The sequence below is a fragment of the Loxodonta africana genome, chromosome 6 (genome assembly GCF_030014295.1).
Source record: "Loxodonta africana isolate mLoxAfr1 chromosome 6, mLoxAfr1.hap2, whole genome shotgun sequence".
NCBI classification, from domain to species: Eukaryota; Metazoa; Chordata; class Mammalia; order Proboscidea; family Elephantidae; genus Loxodonta; species Loxodonta africana.
The window spans coordinates 3,616,309-3,637,061 of NC_087347.1; the positions used below are offsets into that span (position 1 = coordinate 3,616,309).

The window sequence follows — 20,753 nt, forward strand, 5'->3', positions numbered from 1 at the left end:
TGAGTTGTAATCCATAATGAAGGCTGTGGTCTTTGATCTTCATTAGTAAGTGCTTCAAGTCCTTTCCACTTTCAGCAAGCAAAGTTGTATCATCTCCATATCACAGCTTGTTAATTAGTCTTTGTCCAAACCTGATGCTGCTTTCTTCTTCATATAGTCCAGCTTCTTGGATTATTTGCTCAGAATACAGATTGAATAAGTGTGGTGAAAGGATGGTGAAAGGATGCACACATTTCTTGACTTTAACCATGCAGTATCCCCTTGTTCTGTTTGGATGACTGTCTCTTGGTCTGTGTACAGGTTCCTCATGAATACAATTAAGTGTTCTGGAATTCCCATCCTTCACAATGTTATCCATACTTTGTCATGATCCACACAGTTGAATGCCTTTGCATAGTCAATAAAACACAGGTAAACATCTTTTCTGGTATTCTCAGCTTTCAGCCATGATCCGTCTGATATCAGCAATGAATCCCTTGTTCTACATCCTCTTCTGAATCTGGCTTGAACTTCTGGCAGTTCCCAGTCAATGTACTGCTGCAACCACTTTTGAATAATCTTCAACAAAATTTTATTTGTGAGTGACGTTAATGATAACCAAAAAAAACCAAACCCACTGCCGTTGAGTCGATTCCGACTCATAGCGACCCTATAGGATAGAGTAGAACTTCCCCATAGAGTTTCCAAGGAGTGCCTGGTGGATTTGAACTGCCGACCTCTTGGTTAGCAGCCGTAGCACTTATCCACTACGCCACCAGGGTTTCCGATATTAATGATATTCTTTGATAATTTTTGCATTCTGTTGGATCACCTTTCTTCTGAATTTGTGCACATATGGACCTCTTCCAGTCAGTTGGCTGGGTATTTTTCTTCCAAATTTCTTGGCGTAGACAAGTGAGCACTTTCAGTGTTGCATCCATTTGTAGAAACATCACAATTGGTATTCCGTCAATTCCTGGAGCCTTGTTTTTCATCAATGCCTTCAGTGCAGCTTGGACCTCTTCCTTCAGTACCAACAGTTCTTGATCATTTGCTACCTCCTGAAATGGTTGAAAGTCAACCATTTCTTTTTGGTACAGGGACTCTGTGTATTCCTTTCATCTTTTTTTTTTTTTATGCTTCCTGTGTCGTTCAGTATTTTCCCTGTAGAATCCTTAAGAATTGCAACTCGAGGCTTGAATTTTTTCTTCAGTTCTTTCAGCTTGAGAAATGCTGAGTGTATTCTTCCCTTTTGGTTTTCTATCTTCAGGTCTTTGCACATTTCATTATAATACTTTGTCTTCTTGAGCCGCCTTTTGTTCAGCTCTTTTACTTCATCATTTCTTCCATTTGCTTTAGCTACTCAATGCTCAAGAGTAAGTTTCGGAGTCTTTTTTGATATCCATTTTGGCCTTTTCTTTCTTTCCTGTCTTTTTAATGACCTCTTGCCTTCTTCCTGTGTCATGTCCTTTATGTCATTCCACAACTCATCTGGACTTTTGTTAAAAAAAGACTTTGTTAGTGTTCAGTATTTCATATCTTTTCTTGAGATGGTGATACACTCAAGGTCTTACTTTGGCTCTCATGAACTTGTTCTGATTTTCTTCAACTTCAACTTGAACTTGCATATGAGCAATTGATGATCTGTTCTACAGTCGGCCCCTGGCCTTGTTTTCAGTGATGATATTGAGCTTCTTCATTGTCTTTTTCCACAGATATCGTCTGTTTGATTCCTGTGTGTTCCATCTGGTGAGGCCCACATGTATAGTCATCAGTTACAGTGTTGAAAAAAGGTATTTGCAATGAAGAAGTCTTTGGTCTTGCAAAATTCTGTCATGTGATTTCCGGCATTGTTTCTATCACCAAGGCCATATTTTCCAACTACCAATCCTTTTGTTTATAAATTTCACTTTGCAATCATCAGTATTTAATTGTCAGTGCATCTTGATTGCATGCTTGATCAATTTCAGACTGCAGAAGTTGGTAAACATTTTCAGTTTCCTCATCTTTGGCCTTAGTGGTTGGTGTGTAAATTTGAATAATAGTCATATTAACTGGTCTTCCTTGTAGACGTGTGGATATTATCTTATCACTGACAGCGTTGTACTTTAGAGTACATCTTGAGATGTTCTTTTTGATGACGAACACAACGCCATTTGTCTTCAGTTTTTCATTCCCAGCATGGTAGACCATTACTTATTTATGGTGACAATTTTATTGAGATTGCAGCCTATTCACAGAGTTGTTACAGCCATCACCACATTCGATTTTAGAACATTTTTATCACCCCCAAAGGAAACCCTACATCTTAACCAGCGCCCCTTACCCTCTCCCGACACCACCACTCACCACCCCTAGGCAACCACTAATGTACTTTCTGTCACTCTAGATTTCCCTGTTCTGATCGCTTCATGTAAATGGAATCATACACTGTGTGGTCTTTTGTGATGGGCCTCTTTCACTGAGTATTACATTTGCAAGTTTCATCCAGGTTGTGGCATGTGTCAGGACTTTTACTGCTGAATATACTCCGTTGTGTGGCTATGCCGCATTCTGTTTATCCATTTATCTGGTGATCATCATTTGGGTTGTTTCCACCTGTTGGCTATTGTGAATAATGCTGCCACAAACATTTGTGTCCCCCATGCGTCTGTCAGTTTGTTGTACTGTGCAGACTTGCATGTTACTGTGATGCTGGAAGCTATGCCACTGATACTCAGATACCAACAGGGTCACCCGTGGTGGACGGGTTTCAGCTGAGCTTCCACACTGACAGAGAATAAGACGAAGGGTCTGATGGTCTACTTCTGAAAAGAATTAGCCAGTGAAAACCTTACAAATAGCAGCAGAACATTGTCTGATACAGTGCTGGAAGATGAGCCCCCCAGGATGGAAGGCACTCAAAAGGTGGCTGGGGAAGAGCTGCCTCCTCAAAGAAGAGTCGACCTTGATGTGGTTGGAGTCAAGCTTTTGAGACTTTCATTTGCTGATGTGGCACGACTCAAAATGAGAAGAAACAGCTGCAAATATCCATTAATAATCGGAATGTGGAATGTACAAAGTATGAATCTTAGAAAACTGGAAATCATCAAAAATGAAATGGAATGTATAAACATCAATATCCAAGGCATTAATGAGCTTAAATGGACTGGTATTGGCCATTTTAAATCAGACAATCATATAGCCTACTATGCTGGGAATGACAACTGGAAGAGGAATGGCATTTTTCTTGGTCATCTAGTGCTGCTATAACAGAAATACCACAAGTGGATGGCTTTAACAAAAAGAAAGTTATTCTCTCACAGTAAAGCAGGCTAAAAGTCCAGATTTGGGGGATCAGCTCCAGGGTAAGTCTTCTTTTCTCTGTCGGCTCTGGAGGAAGGTCCTTGCCTCCAGTCTTCCTATGGTCGAGAAGCTTTTCAGGTTCAGGGACCCTGGGTCCAAAGGACGCGCTCTGCTCCCGACACTGCTTTCTTGGTGGAATGAGGTCCCCAACTCTCTGCTTGCTTCTCTTTTATCTCTTGAGAGATAAAAGGTGGTGCAAGCCACATCCCAGGGAAACTCCCTTTACACTGGATCAGGGAGGTGACCTGAGTAAGGGTGGTGTTACAATCCCACCGTAATTCTCTCAACATAAAATTACAATCACAAAATGGAGAACAACCACGCGATACTGGGAATCATGGCCTAACCAAGTTGATACACACATTTTTGGGGGAACATAATTCAACCCATGGCAGTGTTGCATTCCTCATCAAAAACGACATTCAGGATCTGTCCTGAAGTACAATGCTGTCAGTGATCGGATGATAGCCACACTCCTACAAAGAAGAACAGTTAATATGACTATTATTGAAATTTATACACCAGAGACCAAGGCCAAAGATGAAGAAATTGAAGATTTTTACCAACTCCTGCAGTCTGAAATTGATCAAACGTGCAATCAGGATGCACTGATAATTACTCGTGATTGGAATGCAAAAGTTGTAGACAAAGAAGAAGTATTGGTAGTTAGAAAATATTGCCTTGGTGATAGAAATGATGCCAGAAATCGCTTGATAGAATTTTGCAAAACCAGCAACTTCATTGCAACTGTCTTTTTTCACCAACATAAACAGTGACTATAGGTGGACCTCACCAGGTGGAATACGCAGGAATCAAATCAACTACATCTGTGGAAAGAGATGATGAAAAAGCTCAATATTATCAGTCAGAACAAGTCCCAGGGCTTACTGTGGAACAGAACATCACTTGCTCACAAGCAAGTTCAAGTTGAAGCTGAAGACATTTGGAACAAGTCCACAAGAGCCAAAGTACGACCTTGAGCATATCCCACCTGAATGTAGAGACCATCTCAAGAGTAGATTTGATGCATTGATCACTAATGACTGAAGACTAGCTGAGTCGTGGAATGACATCAAGGACACTATACGTAAAGATGACAAAGAGGTCATTAAAAAGACAGGAAAGAAAGAAAAGACCAAAATCGATATCAGGAGAGACTCTGAAACTTGCTCTTGAATGTTGAGTAGCTAAAGTGAAAGGAAGAAATGACGAAGTAAAATTGCTGAATAGAAGATTTCAAAGGATGGCTTGAGAAGACAGAGTTAAGGTATTGTAATGACACGTGCAAAGAGCTGGAGATAGAAAACCGAAAGGGAAGAACATGCTCTGCATTTCTCAAGCTAAAAGAACTGGAGAAAGAATGCAAGCCTCAAGTTGCAACACTGAAGGATTCTGTGGGGAAAATACTAAACGATGCAGGAAATATCAAAAGAGGATAGAAGGAATACACAGAGTCACTATACTAAAAATAATTGGTCGACGTTCAGCCATTTCAGGAGGTAACATGTAATCAAGAGCTGATGGCACCGAAGGAAGAAGTCCAGGCTGCACTGAAGGCATTGGTGAAAACAAGGCTCCAGGAATTGAGGAAATATCATTGAGATGTTTCAACAATGGGATGCAGTGCTGGAAGTGCCCACTCATCTATGCCAAGAAATTCGGAAAACAATTACCTGGCCAACCAACTGGAAGAGATCTATATTTATGCCTATTCCCAAGAAAGGTGATCCAACGAAATGTGGAAATTATTGAAACAATATCATTAGTATCACGCACAAGTAAAATTTTGCTTATGGCCTTGCCGGCTCCTGCGGGGCTGGCTGACTTTCCATGAGGCAATGACCAGGTGAAAGGTGGCTTCCCACTGAGGGCAGTGCTTCTGTGCTAGGCTCTTTCTGTGACCTGCTTGTTCATGGCAGTGGTGCATTTTGTTGGGAGTTGGGCACCATGGTTGACTTTTCAATGAGACTGGTGTTGCGGGTCTGCACTTGTTGAATATTGTGACATTAAACCAAAGCCTGTTACCATCAAGTTGATTCAGACTCATAGTGACACTATAGGACAGGATAGAGCTGCCCCATAAGGTTTCCAAGGAGCAGCCAATGGATTCGTATTGCTGACCTTTTGGTTAGCAGCTGAGCTCTTAATCACTGCGCCACCAGGACTCCATTGCAACATTAGAGAGTATTTTTTCCCTTAAAACAAAAGTTCCAAGACACTGTGACCGAAAAAAATTTAACGATGGAAGTTTCCCTGAATAGTGATGCTGCTGTGTTATCTGAATAGGCTGGTGACACGACGAAGAGCCCTGAGGAGCTGCATACGTGCAGCTGCACGTCCTGGTACGAGAGGCAGGGGTGGGACCCTGGACTCTGGCCTCCCTGCGGCTCCAGGCCCGGGCCCGCCGTTCACCAGCTGTGTGCCTTGTACCCAGCCTCCCTGCATGTAAAATGGGATAATGACGGCCTCTCTCTGGGCGTCCATGAGGATGCAGTCTGCAGGAGAGCACAGGAGAGACACCTGCAGGGCTGGCTGTTGTCATTGGCAAGATTCACCAGCAACCAAGAAGGGTTTTTGAACTGTTGGTACAGTTAAACTATTGCAGGCTGTTTGGAATGTGGCAAAATTTGAAACTTCAAGCTGCAGCGTTAGAAAAGGCTGTTGCTACCTTTGCCATTACAAACGAAACACACTAAACAACTCTTTTAAAAAAACCGGTTCCCGTTGAGTCAGTTCTGACTCATGGCGCCCCACCTGTGTCCCAGCAGAACCGTGCGCCGTAGGATTTTTTAGAAGTAGAGTGCCAGGCCTTTCTTTTGAGGTACCTTTGGGTGGACTTGAACCTCCAACCTTTCGTTTAGCAGCTGGAGCATGTGAACCCTTCGCACCACCCAGGGACTGCACGACCTTTTTACTCGTTCCAGTTGCCAAGTCTTTCATACCTTCAGCTCCAGTTGATGAGACGGGGGCGGGGGGGGGGCCTGCATGTCTGTGTCAGATAAGCACAGTCCTGTGAGTTGAAGGTGCACGTGGGGGTGTGTAGCTGCTTAGGTGGATTTCGTGTTATCCCAGATGTTCACCTTCTTTCCGAATGGGAAGGGGTCACTTTGCCTTTCCTTGCCAAAAGCTAGCCCGCCAGTATAGTGTTCGTCGTTGTTGGGTGCCGTTTAGTCAATTCTGACACAGTACATTTGGGTTTTCCAAGTCTGTGTGTATTTTCATTTGAACTCGGAAACTTAAAGCCATGTGTTCCCATCTGGTCACCTCAGCCACCAGGTGTCTTATCTCCTTTCTGCTACATGAACGGCCTAATGGTTTTAAAAGTGCGTGCTGTTCCCTACTAGTGTGCGTAAGAAATTATGAAGATGTTGATAAGTAGAACTTATTTGTGTGTGTGTGTGTGTAACAGTGGTTCGGTTCCCAGGAGGTTGAAAAGTGCCGTGAAATCTCTGACTGGGGTGTAATTGTTTCGTTTTTGTTAGCCCCCACGCGATATAATGCTCATTCTCAATTCTCATTTCTCCAGGCCTCCTCTCCCCCTTTCCCTGTACTCTGCTTGGACTCCCTGAGGGTCTCCTGGGTTTTGCTGCTTGCTGTTTGTTCCATTCTTTTTCCTTCCCAGTTGAGCACAGAGGGACAGCTGGTGAGTGTCCCCTTGAAGCTACAGAATCATCCTTTGCCTTGCTCAGCATGCCCCTCCTGCTCTTGCTCACCCACACCTGGTGCTTGCCGTTTCCTGGAGAATCTTGTTCCCTTTTCCCCTGTCAGCCCACGGGGACCGCACTTCCCCAGCACGTTTCAGGCTTTTCCATCAGTCACTCGGCTGCCTGTGACTTGGGGGGACCAGTCTCCCAGTGTTTGTACTTGTGGGAATACTCTGTGAAGGTAAGCAGGTGTGAAGCGTTGTGATCCTTTTTTAACGATAAGTCAGAACTTTGGGAGAGAGATGTGTTTGCTTTTGTGATAAGTGTATCTATTCCGACATCTGGCTTACTTGCTCAGCGTGTTTCAGAAACATGCTAAACCCTGGCCCTCTCTGTGGCCTCCTTGCTGCCTGCCCTGTTGGACATTACCTGTGGGCCCTGCTCTCCAGGGTGGGCCTCAGTGTCTCCTGGTTATTTCTGATAAACCTTTGACTTAAGGTGGTGGTGGTAGGTGCCATCGAGTCAGTTGCAACTCATAGTGACCCTGTGTACCACAGAGCGAAATGCTGCCCAGTCCTGCACCTTCCTCACAGTCATTGCTATGCTTGAGCCCACTGTTGCAGCTACTGTATCAGTCCATCTCATCGAGGGTCTTCCTCCCTTTCATTGACCCTCTACTTCACCAAGCATGCTGTCCCTCTTTAGGGTCTCATCCTTCCTGATAACATGTCCAAAGTACATGGGACTAAGTCTCACCATCCTTGCTTCCAAGGAGCATTCTGGCTGTACTTCTTCCAAGAGAGATTTGTTTGTTCTTCTGGCAGTCTGTGGAAACCCTGGTGGCATAGTGGTTAAGTGCTACAGTTGCTAACAAAAGGGTCGGCAATTTGAATCCACCAGATGCTTCTTGGAAACTCTGTGGGGCAGCTCTACTCTGTTCTATAGGGTTGCTATGAGTCGGAATCGACTCGGTGGCATGGGGTTTGGTTTGGTTTTGGCAGTCCATGGTAGATTCAGTGTTCTTTGCCAGCGCCATATTTCAAAGGCACTAATTCTTTAGTCTTCCTTAAGGTAGACAGGAAATTCTGATCTATACGTGGAGTTCAAGCATAGCTTGTAGTTTGCTGTGCAGTTTTTTAAAAAAGCTCGGTGAACCTTGTCTTTTTAGGAAAACGCCTTCATTCTTAGATGGAATAGCGTTTGGGAGATTATGGGTTAGGTCTGTGAGGAACTGCTGTCTAAAAGTTCAAACTCTAGAACAGCAAGTCCTTAGTATACGGCATTCTTTGTGTGGAAAACTAACAACTGACTGGGAGCCTCCATTTCCTTGTGGTGGAAGAGGCAGGGGAGGCAACTGAGGAGCCTACAGGGGAGAGCAGCAGCCTGCCCTGCAGGGGCACTGTTCTGGCCCTCGGGTGCACAGAAAGGCCGGGCTGGTACGGCACTTGGGATGGAGCCCTCGAAGCCCCCTGCGGCTCTCGGGGTGGAGCCCTCGAAGCCCTCTGCTGCCCTTGGGGAGGAGCCCTCCAAGCCCTCTGCGGCCCTCTGGCTCTCCTGCACACGCCTCCCCGGCGCTCCCCGTGAGGAAGTGTTAGGTCGCTGTGGTTTGACATTTCCGGTTTGTGGCTAGTTTCTTGTGTGTGTACAACTCTCTATAGCACTGGGGTGTGCAGAACCTTCCGGAACAGTGAGCAGATTGTTTTTGCTGCAGACAGTGGCATCCTGAGAGTTTGTCAGTTCTCACTGGCCAGCAGCTCCCGGAATCCTGGGCGGACGTGGGACTGTGACGCGGGCCCCCATGCTTTCTCAGATGCCGTCAGCGTCCTTGTGCGTAAGCAGGGATTCTGTTTACGGGGTTCAAGAGTGGGTGTGGTCTTCCGTGGTCACACATGAGTGTTTACAGAGCATCATCGTAGATGCCTGAGTGGGCACTTGCTAGCCTGGCCCCTAGGACTCGGCACATCTCCACAGCCCCAGGAGGGCCCTGCTGCCTCCCAGGTACAGACGAGCACCGTAGGGCCCAGCCCATGGCCCTGGGTCACCTGGGGCTGCACCCTGGCCCTGGCCCTGTTGGTCACTCACTCTTTTTTGGCCACAGAGCACCTGTGGCGTGAGGCTGCTGACAGCATGCCCCGAAAGGGTCCGGTTTCATCACCCACAGCCCTGCGTGGTCCCCGCTTCCAGACTGAGGGTAGACGAGGTGACCTGACCCCCTGCTGCCTACTGGGAGAGGCCCCAGCCTGGGGCACGCATGGTGAGATGCCTGCACCCACCCTGAGCTGCAAAGCTGAACTCAAGGGGGGCACCTGTCATTGGGCAGGACGGCCGGGCACAGCAGTCCCCAAACACAGAGATGCTGAGTATTGCCAGGGTGAGGCCACTGGGCCTGGGCGCCACCTGCCCCCACTGGGAAAGGTCCCCTACCAAACACCAGGGGTATTCCAGAGCCATCACGTGGCTGTGCCTTAGTGCCACGTGGGGCTTCATGACCCACACCGCTGCTTCCCCCACTGGTCCCTCGTGCCAGGCGCTTTTGTGCCTTTGTGCTTAGGCACTCCAGGCTGAATGGGGGGTCTGAGTGCCCCCTGGCGGCCAGCAGGAGCGGGACAGCTTGTGCAGACAGGCAGTTTAGGACCAGGGAAGGGGGGGCTACCCACCCCCTGCCCAGCCACCCTCCCTCCTGGGCCTGTGAGTGTGGGGCTGAGGTGCAGGGAGTGTCCTTGCCCTCAGCTCTGTTTTTAGAAGGCTTGTTTCTAAGTATCAGCCCTGGCCTCTCTCGGGAGGAGGGACTTCCTCAGACCACACCCGTAGCTGATCTAAGACTGACTGACTGCTTGACCTGGTAGAGGTCTCTGTAGCTGTATTTGCTGAAAAATCAAAGGCTGGGAAAGGAAACGCCTCGTGGCCCTTTATGAAACCTGGGAAGGAGTACTGTCAGGCTGTGACTTTTCCGTGAGTATCAGGCCTCCCCCAAGGTCAGCACCTGTATCACCTGGGGTCAGGGAGCGGAGCCTGGGCGTGGCACGCAGGGTGACCAGCCAGCAGCATCCCTCCCCTCGGTGACTATGTGAGGGGTGTGCTGGGTGCTGGGGTGGGTTCCAGGGAGCCCGAGGGGCGGGAGGCTCCAGGGCGATTCTTGCCCTGCTTCAGGGAAACACCTTGTCAGTGGCCCAGCGCTGACTGCCAGGTCCGTGGCCCCCACCTGCCTGGGGCACCTGGGCAGCTGGGGGAAAGTCCACCCGGGTGGCTCTCTGATCAGGCAGTTCTGCAAGGCAGCTTCTCGCCTGTGGGAGAATATGAAAACAAACGAATCCCCATGCCACATGCAGTGTGGCCCGTCCCAGGTGGTGTCACACCCCATCCCGCTGCTGAGGGTGGCACCTGGTTCCCAGGGGGCCCGCACGGGGTTGCATTTGGTGCCTGCAGCAAGACGTGGTCCCCCATGAGTGACCCTTAGAGAGAGACCCTACTAGGCCTGGAGGGTGGGCCTGGAGGAGTGGCCCTGCTGCTCTGGGAGGGAGGGTGCAGGTGGAGAGTGCTGCAGAGAGCACCCATCTGTTAGAACCCCATGTTCGCATCCCTTCCTGCCCGCAGATCTAGGGTGTAGATCCCAGCTTGCTTAAAGCTTCCTCTGCTGACCCAGCAGGCTAGGAGGGCGCTGATTTCTCACAGGTGACTTTTTGTGTTTGGTCATGTATGGCAGCCGCTTGCTGTCTGGTGTTATGGGGACTGTGCTGCTTTTTTAAGATAAACCGTGGCATCAGCTGAGGGCCCTTCAAAAGGAGCCTTCCTTTAACACCTTCTCCACAGACATTAGACACAAACCCGGGCCTGCCCCCACACTCCTCACAGGCTCCTAAATGTGAATTGCCTTTGGAAATACCTGTGCTCACATCTGCAAACAACCTAATTTAGCCTTTAGGCACTACAGGCACCCACCTCCAGTTGTGGCAGGAGGGAATCAATCCGTAGATAGAGGCGGATGTCTGCTGCGTGGTGGCAGAGTCTGGACGTTCTGAGCTTCTGTTGTGACGTGACCCCGTGTGGACCTGAGCCTGAGGAGTGGCCTGGGTGAGGCCGAGTGGCCTTCCTGGGAGGGACCCTCAGTGTCTGAGTTAGTGGGGTCCATGGCCATCTCTTCCTCATCAGCGTGGTACTGTGAGGTTCCGCCCTGCCACCTCCCCTCCCTTCCCCCCGGGTGGCCCCCCACCTCTGAGATGACAGGAAACCTCTCCACCCCACCCCTCCTTCTGTCACCTCACTCATTCCCACGCAGTGAACACCTCCTACTCCAGCGCCCTGCAGTCTGGGGCCTGGGAACAGCAGTGGACAGACGGGAGCCTGCTGCCTCTCCTGGTGGTAGCCGCCTGCACCCCTTGCCCTCTCGGCCCGCTGTCCCTTGTGGTCCCTTCAGATGTGGTCAGCACCGTCCAGCTTGCAGGTCTTCCCATCTCGCCCACCACCCTCCCCCTGCCCTGCTAGAGCATGTCCTGGGCCACCCTGTCAGGCAGCACCCATTCCTCCTGAGCTGTCCTGGGCCACCCTATCAGGGAGCTGGCCCCTCCCTGCACTCCTTCATGTGACAGGTGCTGTGTAGGTGCCCTGCCAGGCCTGGGGTACTGCGGGGTGCCAGTGCTCAGGCTACCTACCACAGGCGCCCAGTGGGCAGAGCAGACACCCTTCCCCTGCCCACGTAGGGGCCGAGCTCCAGGTCATCCTGGTGCCTCTAGGGCGGGTCAGATGGGGGTGCACACAGCCTTCCTGGGTGTCAGGCACAGGGGGGCTGGCCGGGGGTGGGCTGGTTTGTGTTCTCAGGGTGGTGCCAGGCAGCAGTGGACAGCTGTTCTGTGGCCCCGTGTGGTTGGCCTGCATGGTGATTTCAGAGCACAGAGGCTGGGGCATCAGCGAGTGGCAGCCCAGGCAGCTAACAGAGAGTGAAGGACGTAGCATTTTTTATATTGTTGAATAACTGGTGGGTGTTAAAGAATGACTGTGGCCATGTGTGTAACAGGGCTACTGGGACTGGGAGCTGGTGTCTTTCTCTTGGTCTTAGACATCCAGGGCACTATCCATTGTGCTCTTTCGGGGTATCCAGGTTCTTTGTAAGAGCCGCTTGTGGGCGTGGCTTCTTTGGAAATTGACGTGTGGGTATGGTGTTCCGTGGAGCACACAGCTTCCAGACCTCTTTCAGAGGGCGCTGGCCCTCCAGGGGCAGGCTCCCTCGCCTACCAGACTCCTACTGCCACCACAGGGCATCGGCCCATTGGAGGGACACTGGTGGGTCTGGACACAGGCGTCCAGACTGCCCCGGTTATGAGCTGGGGCATGACCAGACCCTCTTGGGCTATGAGCGTAGCTGCTGAAGTGCTCACCCACCCATGTCGCCTGTGGCTGTGGGTGTGGGGGCCTCTAGTGTGGGGTCCTTGGACTGGCAGCCTGGCCCTGCCCGTTCTGTGTTGGGCCCTAACTCTGTGGGCTGTCTGGGAGTGCTCCATCACCCCTGGCCGGGGCTGGAGGACTGTGAGGCCTGTCAGAGTGTCACAGGTAAACTGTGTTGTTCCCAGCTCTGGACACCCCAGAGCAGAGCTCAGTCTCAGAGATAATGGCGTGGCCTCATCCCAGGCTCGGCCAGGCCAGGAAAAGGTGATGGGAAGACTCCTAACCTATTTCTGATTAGATTTTAACCTCTGCCCTCTCAGAAGCTTCTTTCCTCTTCCTCCTTGATTATTTTTAAACTCTCAGGGAAAAGAACTGACTGGAAGAGATCCATATTTATGCCTATTCCCAAGAAAAGTGATCCAACCGAATGTGGAAATTATAGAACAATATCATTAATATCACACGCAAGCAAAATTTTGCTGAAGGTCTTTCAAAAACAACTGCAGCAGTATATCGACAGGGAACTGCCAGAAATTCAGGCCGGTTTCAGAAGAGGATGTGGAACCAGGGATATCATTGCTGATGTCAGATGGATCCTGGCTGAAAGCAGAGAATACCAGAAGGATGTTTACCTGGAAACTCTGGTGGCATAGTGGTTAAGTGCTACGGCTGCTAACCAAAGGTTCGGCAGTTGAAATCCACTAGGCGCTCCTTGGAAACTACAGGGCAGTTCTACTCTGTGCTATAGGGTCGCTATGAGTCGGAATCGACTTGACGGTAGTGGGTGGGCTGGGTTTACCTGTGTTTTATTGACAATGCAAAGGCATTTGGCTGTGTGGATCATAACAAATTAGGGATAACATTGCAAAGAATGAGAATTCCAGAACACTTAATTGTGCTCATGAGGAACCTTTACATGGATCAAGAGGCAGTTGTTCGGACAGAACGAGGGGATACTGACTGGTTTAAAGTCAGCGGAGGTGTGCGTCAGGGTTGTATTCTTTCACCATACCCATTCAATCTGTGGAAACCCTGGTGGCGTAGTGGTTAAGTGCTACGGCTGCTAACCAAAGGGTTGTCGGTTCAAATCTGCCAGGCGCTCCTTGAAAACTCTATGGGGGAGTTCTACTCTGTCCTATAAGGTTGCTATGAATCGGAATCGACTCGACGGCGCTGGGTTTGGTTTTTTGGTTTTATTCAATCTGCATGCTGAGCAAATAATCTGAGAAGCTGGACTATATGAAGAAGAACGGGGCATCAGAATTGGAGGAAGACTCATTAACAACCTGCGTTATGCAGATGACACAACCTTGCTTGCTGAAAGTGAAGAGGACTTGAAGCACTTACTAATGAAGATCAAAGACCACAGCCTTCAGTATGGATTACATCTCAGCATAAAGAAAACAAAAATCCTCACAACTGGACCAATGAGCAACACCATGCTAAATGGAGAAAAGATTGAAGTTGTCAAGGATTTCATTTTACTTGGATCCACAGTCAACAGCCATGGAAGCAGCCGTCAAGAAATCAAAAGTCTCATTGCATTGGGTAAATCTGCTGCAAAGGATCTCTTCAAAGTGCTGAAGAGCAAAGATGTCACCCTGAGGACTAAGGTGTGCCTGGCCCAAGCCATGGTATTTTCAATCACATCATATGCATGTGAAAGCTGGACAATGAATAAGGAAGACCGAAGAAGAATTGATGCCTTTGAACTGTGGTGTTGGCGAAGAATATTGAATATACCACGGACTGCTGAAAGAACCAACAAATCTGTCTTAGAAGTACAACCAGAATGCCCCTTAGAGGCAAGGATGGTGAGGCTGTGCCTTACATACTTTGGACATGTTGTCAGGAGGGATGAGTCCCTGGAGAAGGACATCATGCTTGGCAGAGTACAAGGTCAGCAGAAAAGAGGAAGACCCTCAACGAGGTGGATAGACACAGTGGCTGCAACAGTGAGCTCAAGCATAACGATTATAAGGATGGCGCAGGACCGGGCAGTGTTTTCGTTCTTCTGTGCATAGGGTCACTATGAGTCAGAACCGACTCGACGGCATCTAACAGCAACAGCAGGGAAAAGACATCCTTTCCATTTGTGATTCTCCTGAGAACCAAATTGCTGCACCGTTACTAAAGTGTGTTCTAAAATGTGTTATCATGGCCTCTGATATTAAGCCAAGGTTTTTGCAATCCCACTAAAATGTAATCTCACATCATGGAAATTTTGGATTCCCCCAGGGAGACCCCACAGCACGCACTCCTCACTTCTAGAAGCCACCCGGAAACCCCGCTTGGGCTTTAAGTGGCCAGCATTTTCTAGAAGCCACGCGGAAACCCCGCTTGGGCTACAAGCGGCCAGCATTTTCTAGAAGACACCCAGAAACCTCGTGTGGGCTCTAAGTGGCCAGAATTTTCTAGAAGCCACCCGGAAACCCCATGTGGGCTTTAAGTGACCAGCATTTCCGTGTGGGATTTGAGGTTGAGCATCAGGACGACGATCGCTGTTGGCCTGCCTGAAACGTCTTTGGGAGGCCTGGTGTCCAGGGCTGGCCAGCTGAGTGCATGCCTGCTGGAGGGGCAGAGGGACCCAAGAAATACCCTTACTGCCAGCTCCCTGCGGGGCTTCCTTGAGGTGCCACTCCAGGCCTCTGTGTCTGGAACCTTCCAAGAGAAGCTGCTATCACTGGGGCAGGGCCTCACCAAGGGGACCTGGAGACCCCTGACTGTACCTTCTCCGTCTCCTTGGTTGCCATGGGGCCAGGCTGGCTGCTGACTTTGTTGGGCAGGGGGTTGAGGGTACTCTTTCCCAGTGGGCACCTCCTATCACTGAGATGGGGAGGCTCTGGTGAGCCTGTGGTGGAGAGGCTGCCCTCTGAGCTTCCCCCTTCCCTGTCCCACTGTCCCCGTGCCCTTTCGAGGGTCCTGCAGTGCGTTTCTGGGAGGGGACACCCTCGCAGGAGGCTCTCTGTGGACCGTTTTCCTGTGCTGACTGATGTGGGATGGTTGGGTGATACTTGGCCAACTCACCAGGTGTCAATTTTTGTAACAGTTGAAAAGTGTTTCATCATGTAGTCTCGGGATGTTCCGCAGACGCACAGAAAGAGAAGCCCTCAAGGACTTCCCACCTTAGCTGGAAGCCACAATCTACCGAGATTTGCTTTCGTCTTCGAGGGACCCAGTCTGACTCGGGAGGGCTGTGGTGATGTGTTTGTGTCCAGTGTCGAAACCGTTGCTCAGCTGGCACTTTTGGACTAGGGGCCCTCTTCAGCGTCTTGGTCTTTGTTTTCATCTTTTCTGCTTCCCTCCCTCCTTTCTTTGTTTCTGTTTGCTCCTCCCTCTTTTCCTTCCTCCCTCCTTGTTATTCTGGTCTCTAGTTTATTATGTGGGTCTTTGTCTCTGCTCAAGAATGAATTCAGTTTCCAGAATGAATTCCGAGTTTGTTGGTCGCTCTCTCAGATACTTTTTCTTTGTAGAGTGGGCTACATTACATTAATCTTACCTCTGCCCCCATGCTCCCTTGCTACACCACACACGTGCAAAAGTAAAGAACAAAAAGTCCAAATGAATACTTTGTGCAAAAAAATGAGCTTCGGGGTGTGGGGGAGCAGCCCTGTGGAACTTGGGGAAACGTGATCAGTTAATTGGGGACTCTGGTTCAGCCACTTCTCAGTGTCGGCTGCAGTGAGTGCCATCTGCTGGCGGAGCCCGCCCTGGAGCCTCTCTTGTCCCTCCTGGCACAAAACAGGCATTCTCTGTGGAACTTTCTAGAATGTGGTTTGGAAACCCTGGTGTCGTTGTGGTTAAGTGCTACGGCTGCTAACCAAAGGGTCGGCAATTCAAATCTGCCAGGAGCTCCTTGGAAACTCTGTGGGGCACTTCTACTCTGTCCTGTAGGGTCGGTATGAGTCAGAATCGACTCAGTAGCACTGGACTTGGGCTTGGTGTGGGACTGGCTGCTGACAGAATAGGGCTTCTACTGCCTGTACCCAGGTTCAGGGTGAGGGTCCCCATCCCGAGAGAGACAGGCCCATCAGCCAATGTGGCAGAAGCTGCCCAGCTCTGAGGTGGAGGAGCCCTGGGGGCAGAGGGCCGCATGGGTGGAGGTGGGACCCTGGGTAGGACCAGCACTTGACCGGCTGCAGGAATCTGGACCTGATCCACTAGGTGCTAGGGAGCCATCGCAGACTTGTGTTCAGAAGAGTAATACTGTCCACACAGCGCTGGGATTGTTGGAGGGAAGGGAGATGAGGCCATCAGGCCAGTTTGGGGCATCCTGTGCCATGCTGAAAGATGACAGAAACTTTACCCCCTTGTTTGACAGTGACTGGACCCTGTTCTAGATGCTGTGACTGTATGACTTGTCTAGTCCTCAGAGTGCTATGAGATCCAACTGCTGTCCTCTCCATTTTGTGATGAAGACACCGAGACACCAAGGTCAGGAAGCTCGCCTAAAATCAGACAGCTAGGGGTGGTGCAGCACCCGGCTGCAGAGTCCACACACTGACCTGTGCAGGATCCTGCCATGTGCATGAGTGCAAACGTGTGTGTGTGTGTGTGCGTGAGAGAGTTCTGCCCAGGCCTGTGCAGCAGCCCTGGCACGTGGCACACAGGGGGACTCCGCTGGCTGTCTTGGGCGAGGGGGGTTCTCAGCGCATAGTCAGTGCTCTGGGCTGGGTGAGGACGTGCGGCATGCAGGAGCTGGGCCTGGGGACCACAGAGAAGTGTGCTGACAGGGAGTGTCCCTCCTGGGCCTGGGCTGGAACCCCCTCCCTGTGAGCCATAAAGAAAGCTCGCTTTCCTACTTCTTCCTTTTTGCCCAGCCTCCCTTTCGCCATATTTCTACCTGGTCAGTCTTCCCAGGGTGCACAGGTAGGCCTGGAGGGCCCCCGAGACCTCCCTTGGGTGGCAGCGGCTGCGGCCTGCATCTTAAAGGCTCCTGGAGTGCGCCCCCTGCAGGTCACAGTGTGCCTGGCATCTGAACGCTCCCACCCTCTCGGGCTTGGGAGAGTGAGGGGTCTCCTGAGCGCTGTGCTCAGAGCAGACCCAGGCTGTGACTCCGAGTCGGGTGGCTGTGGAGTTTGGGCTGCCCCACCAGGATTCTAGGAGCGTGTGTCTTGCCACCCTCCCCCAACTCTGCAGGAGTCTCAGACAGCTGACCTTCCGTGGGGGTGACCTGGATGTTGCAGGTCCCTGTACCGGGTGCCAGCCATGTAAGGTGCCAGCAGGTGACACTCCTGTGATCAGGCTCCCTGCCGGGTTCAGCACAGCAAGGACCTGCCTGTCAGCCACACACTGAAGCGTCCCTCAGAGGAGGCTGCCAGCTTGAGCAAGGGCAAAGCTCAGGCCCGAAGCTGCCTGGAGGGCGTCGGGCTTTGAGCGTGCAGGGCAGGAGGGTGGTGGGAGGCAGGGCTGGAGCAGGGCTGGTTCCTCCAAGTGCTTTGCAGACTTGGGCCATTAGCACCTGCTGAAGGCAGTTGAGTGGGCCATGACCACCTCATTATGAAATAGAATAGGAAATATCAAATCGCCCTTAAGAAGGGGAAGTTATTGTTGGTGAGACTTTTGGTTCAGCACTATCTGCGTCGGTGTGTACTGTGTCTCCATGTGAAAATGTGTGTGCTCCGGTCATGACTAAAATGGTTTCCAGCTACTGCCTTAGAAAGACCCCTCTAGCAACAGTGTTTCAGAGAGAATGGGGAAGAGAAGGATGCGGGAACCTGACGGTAGATCTCTGGACAGGACTAGCGGGTGACAGCCATTTCCTTAGGTCTTCATTTCCTCCAGCGTGTTTCCTAGTTTCCTGCAGAGGTCTTCCTCGTTCTTGTAAAAATTTTTCCTTCATGTCTGATAATTTAGATGCTGTCGTAATTGGTATCTTTTTGTAATTTGTATTTTGTCCATGGCCGGTTCATAGAAATACAATGATTTTTATATACTGACCTTGAACCCTGTGACCGTGATGGATTGATTTATGAGTTCTAGATGGTCTGTAGTTCTCTTGGAAGTTCTACCTGCCAAAAGCAAGTGGGGCCAGTTTCATTCTGTCCTCTCCATTCCTCGTACCTTTGATTTCTCTGCCTCTATAGGGTCGCTATGAGTTGGAATCGACTGATGGCACTGGGTTTGGTGGTATTTTTTTTGGTTTATGGAGTTAGCAAGGACTGGTGGAACAACAGAAGCAGCTACCACGGGCATTCTCCTTTGTTTACATTTTTGATAAGTGCCTCTTATCAGATCAAAGCTATTGTGGCCTTCTCTGCCTAGTTTTTTTTTTTCCCTCCATGAGTACATGTTGAATTTTATCAAGTGTTTCTTTTGTCTCTATTGACAGGGTATATATATTTTCTCCTTTATTCTGTTTATGTGGTGAATTACATTAGCTGATTTTTTTTTTTTTTTTATGGTTAAACTAACCTTTCACTTCTGAATTAAACCCACATTGACCAAGATATAGTATCCTGCCTGCATATATTGCTGGATTCAGTTTGCTGATATTTTATGATTTTTGCCTTTGTGTTAATAAATGACTTGGCTTGCAGTTGTTATTATTATTATTATTTTTGCAATGCTCTTGTATTTTTGATATCAGAGTAATACTGTCTCATGAAAACTTCGAGGAACATTTTTTCTTTTTTCTGGAAGATTTTCCATCAGATTAGAATTATTTCTTGAAATTATTTCTTGAAATTATTTCTTGAAAACGTAAAGTTTGAAAGTATCTGGAGTTTCTTTGTGGAGCAATTTTAAATCGCAGACTATATTTCCTTAAAAGTAACTGGACTATTCAGGTCTTCTGTTTCTCCCTGTGTCAGTTTTGGTAAATTGTATTTGTTTTTAGCTCAGCTATATTTGCACAGCGGTTTTCATAAGACCTTCCTGTTTATCATTTTAATACCTGCAGGTTCTATAGCAGGGTTTCTCAATCTCGGCACTATTGACATTTTGGGCCAGAGAATTTCTTGTCGTGGAGAATTCTCTTGTGCACTGGAGGATATTTACCGGCATCCCTGACCTCTACGCCCAGTTTCGACAATTGACAGTGTCTCCAGATATCGCCAAGTTCCCTTGGAAGCTAAAATTGCCTCGTTTGAGAACCACTGATTTATGGTATTCTCCCTTTTCATTCTTGGTAACATTGGCCATTTATTCTCACCAGAGATTGTTCCATTTTATTAGTGTTTTTAAGGAACCAACTTTTGGGTTTGTTGATCTGTTTATATCTGTTTTCTAGGCTTACTTTGCTAATCATGTTATTCAAATCTTTTGTATACTTACACAATTTTTTTGTTTTTTGGCCTGCTTCCTCTATATGTAACTGAGAGAGGTGTGTTAAAATCTTCCACTTTGATTATGGAAATTGCAGGTGTCTTTGATTTCTGACAATTGTTTTGCTTTATGCACTTCAAAGTTCTGTTATTAGGTGCATATACAGAGTGATGGAGAGTTTGGCTGCTAACCAAAAGGTCAGCAGTTGTAACCTACCAGTGCTCCTTGGAAGCTATGGGGCCGTTCTACTCTGTCTTGTAGGGTCACTTTGGGTCAGAATTGACTCAACGGCAATGAGTTTAGTTTGGTGTTTTTGCTTTTTTTAAATATACTTAGAATTGTTAAACATTGCTGTTGAAACTTTTATAACGTGAAGTGTTCCTTTTTATCTCAAGAAAATCCTTTTTGCCTTAAAGCAGTGTTCTCAAACTTGAATGAACCTTGGGGTCAACTAGGGAGCTTTGAAGGATGCGAAGGCCCGGCTCCCACTTGCAGGCTCTGTCCTCTTCCCTGTGAGGTGTGGCCTGAGCAGAGCTCCCAGGTGATGATAACTAGTGCCGGTACGAGAGTGTCCTTTTTCTGATATTAATATCACTACACAAGCTTTCCTTTATTATTTGCTGGGTACATATTTTCCCAATGTTTTACTTTCATCCTTTCTATAGCCTTATCTTTTAGATGTGTTCTTGTAAATAGCATATTCTTGAGTTTAGAGTTTAGTTGTTTTGTTTTTGTTTTTTATCCGATCTGGAGGTCTTTGTTTTTACTGAGAGCCTCTAGTTTGTTAACCTTCAATATATTTCCTATATCTTCCATTTTGCTATCGGCTTCCTCTTTGTCTAGTCTTCTCTGTGCCTTGTTTAATGTATCCTTTTTTTCTTTAAGGTGAATATTCATTTAAAGTCATTAACACATTTAAACCCCTTTCGTTGTTTGGTATATCGTTTCAGTCTTCATCTGAGTTCACCTTTCTTTTTCCCGAAGGAAGAGAGATCTCGAGGTGATAAATTATCTACTTTTGTCATTAAATGCCTTTATTTCACTCACATTTGGAAGAACAGTTATGCTGGGTACAGAATTCAAGTTTGACAGTTATATTTTTTCAGCACTTTTGATCTTTTTTTCTGCACTTTTAAAGAT

The 20,753-nt window shown here is 48.6% G+C and overlaps 1 protein-coding gene across 17 annotated transcripts in view; it reads left to right on the forward strand.

Moving 5' to 3' along the window:
• The window catches only part of HDAC4 (histone deacetylase 4), a 338,607-nt gene that overhangs the window by 121,948 nt on the left and 195,906 nt on the right, over nt 1-20,753 (forward strand). For 6 of the 17 annotated variants that reach the window (XM_064286420.1, XM_064286425.1, XM_064286424.1 and 3 more), the window contains exons 1-2: nt 1,786-8,966; nt 9,067-9,222. The exons of 4 other annotated variants lie outside the window; for them this stretch is intronic. In XM_064286420.1, the coding sequence (XP_064142490.1) occupies nt 8,885-8,966; nt 9,067-9,222 (238 nt within the window). In that variant the 5' untranslated portion in view covers nt 1,786-8,884. 7 more of the 17 variants (XM_064286433.1, XM_064286422.1, XM_064286423.1 and 4 more) reach the window with 7 other exon arrangements.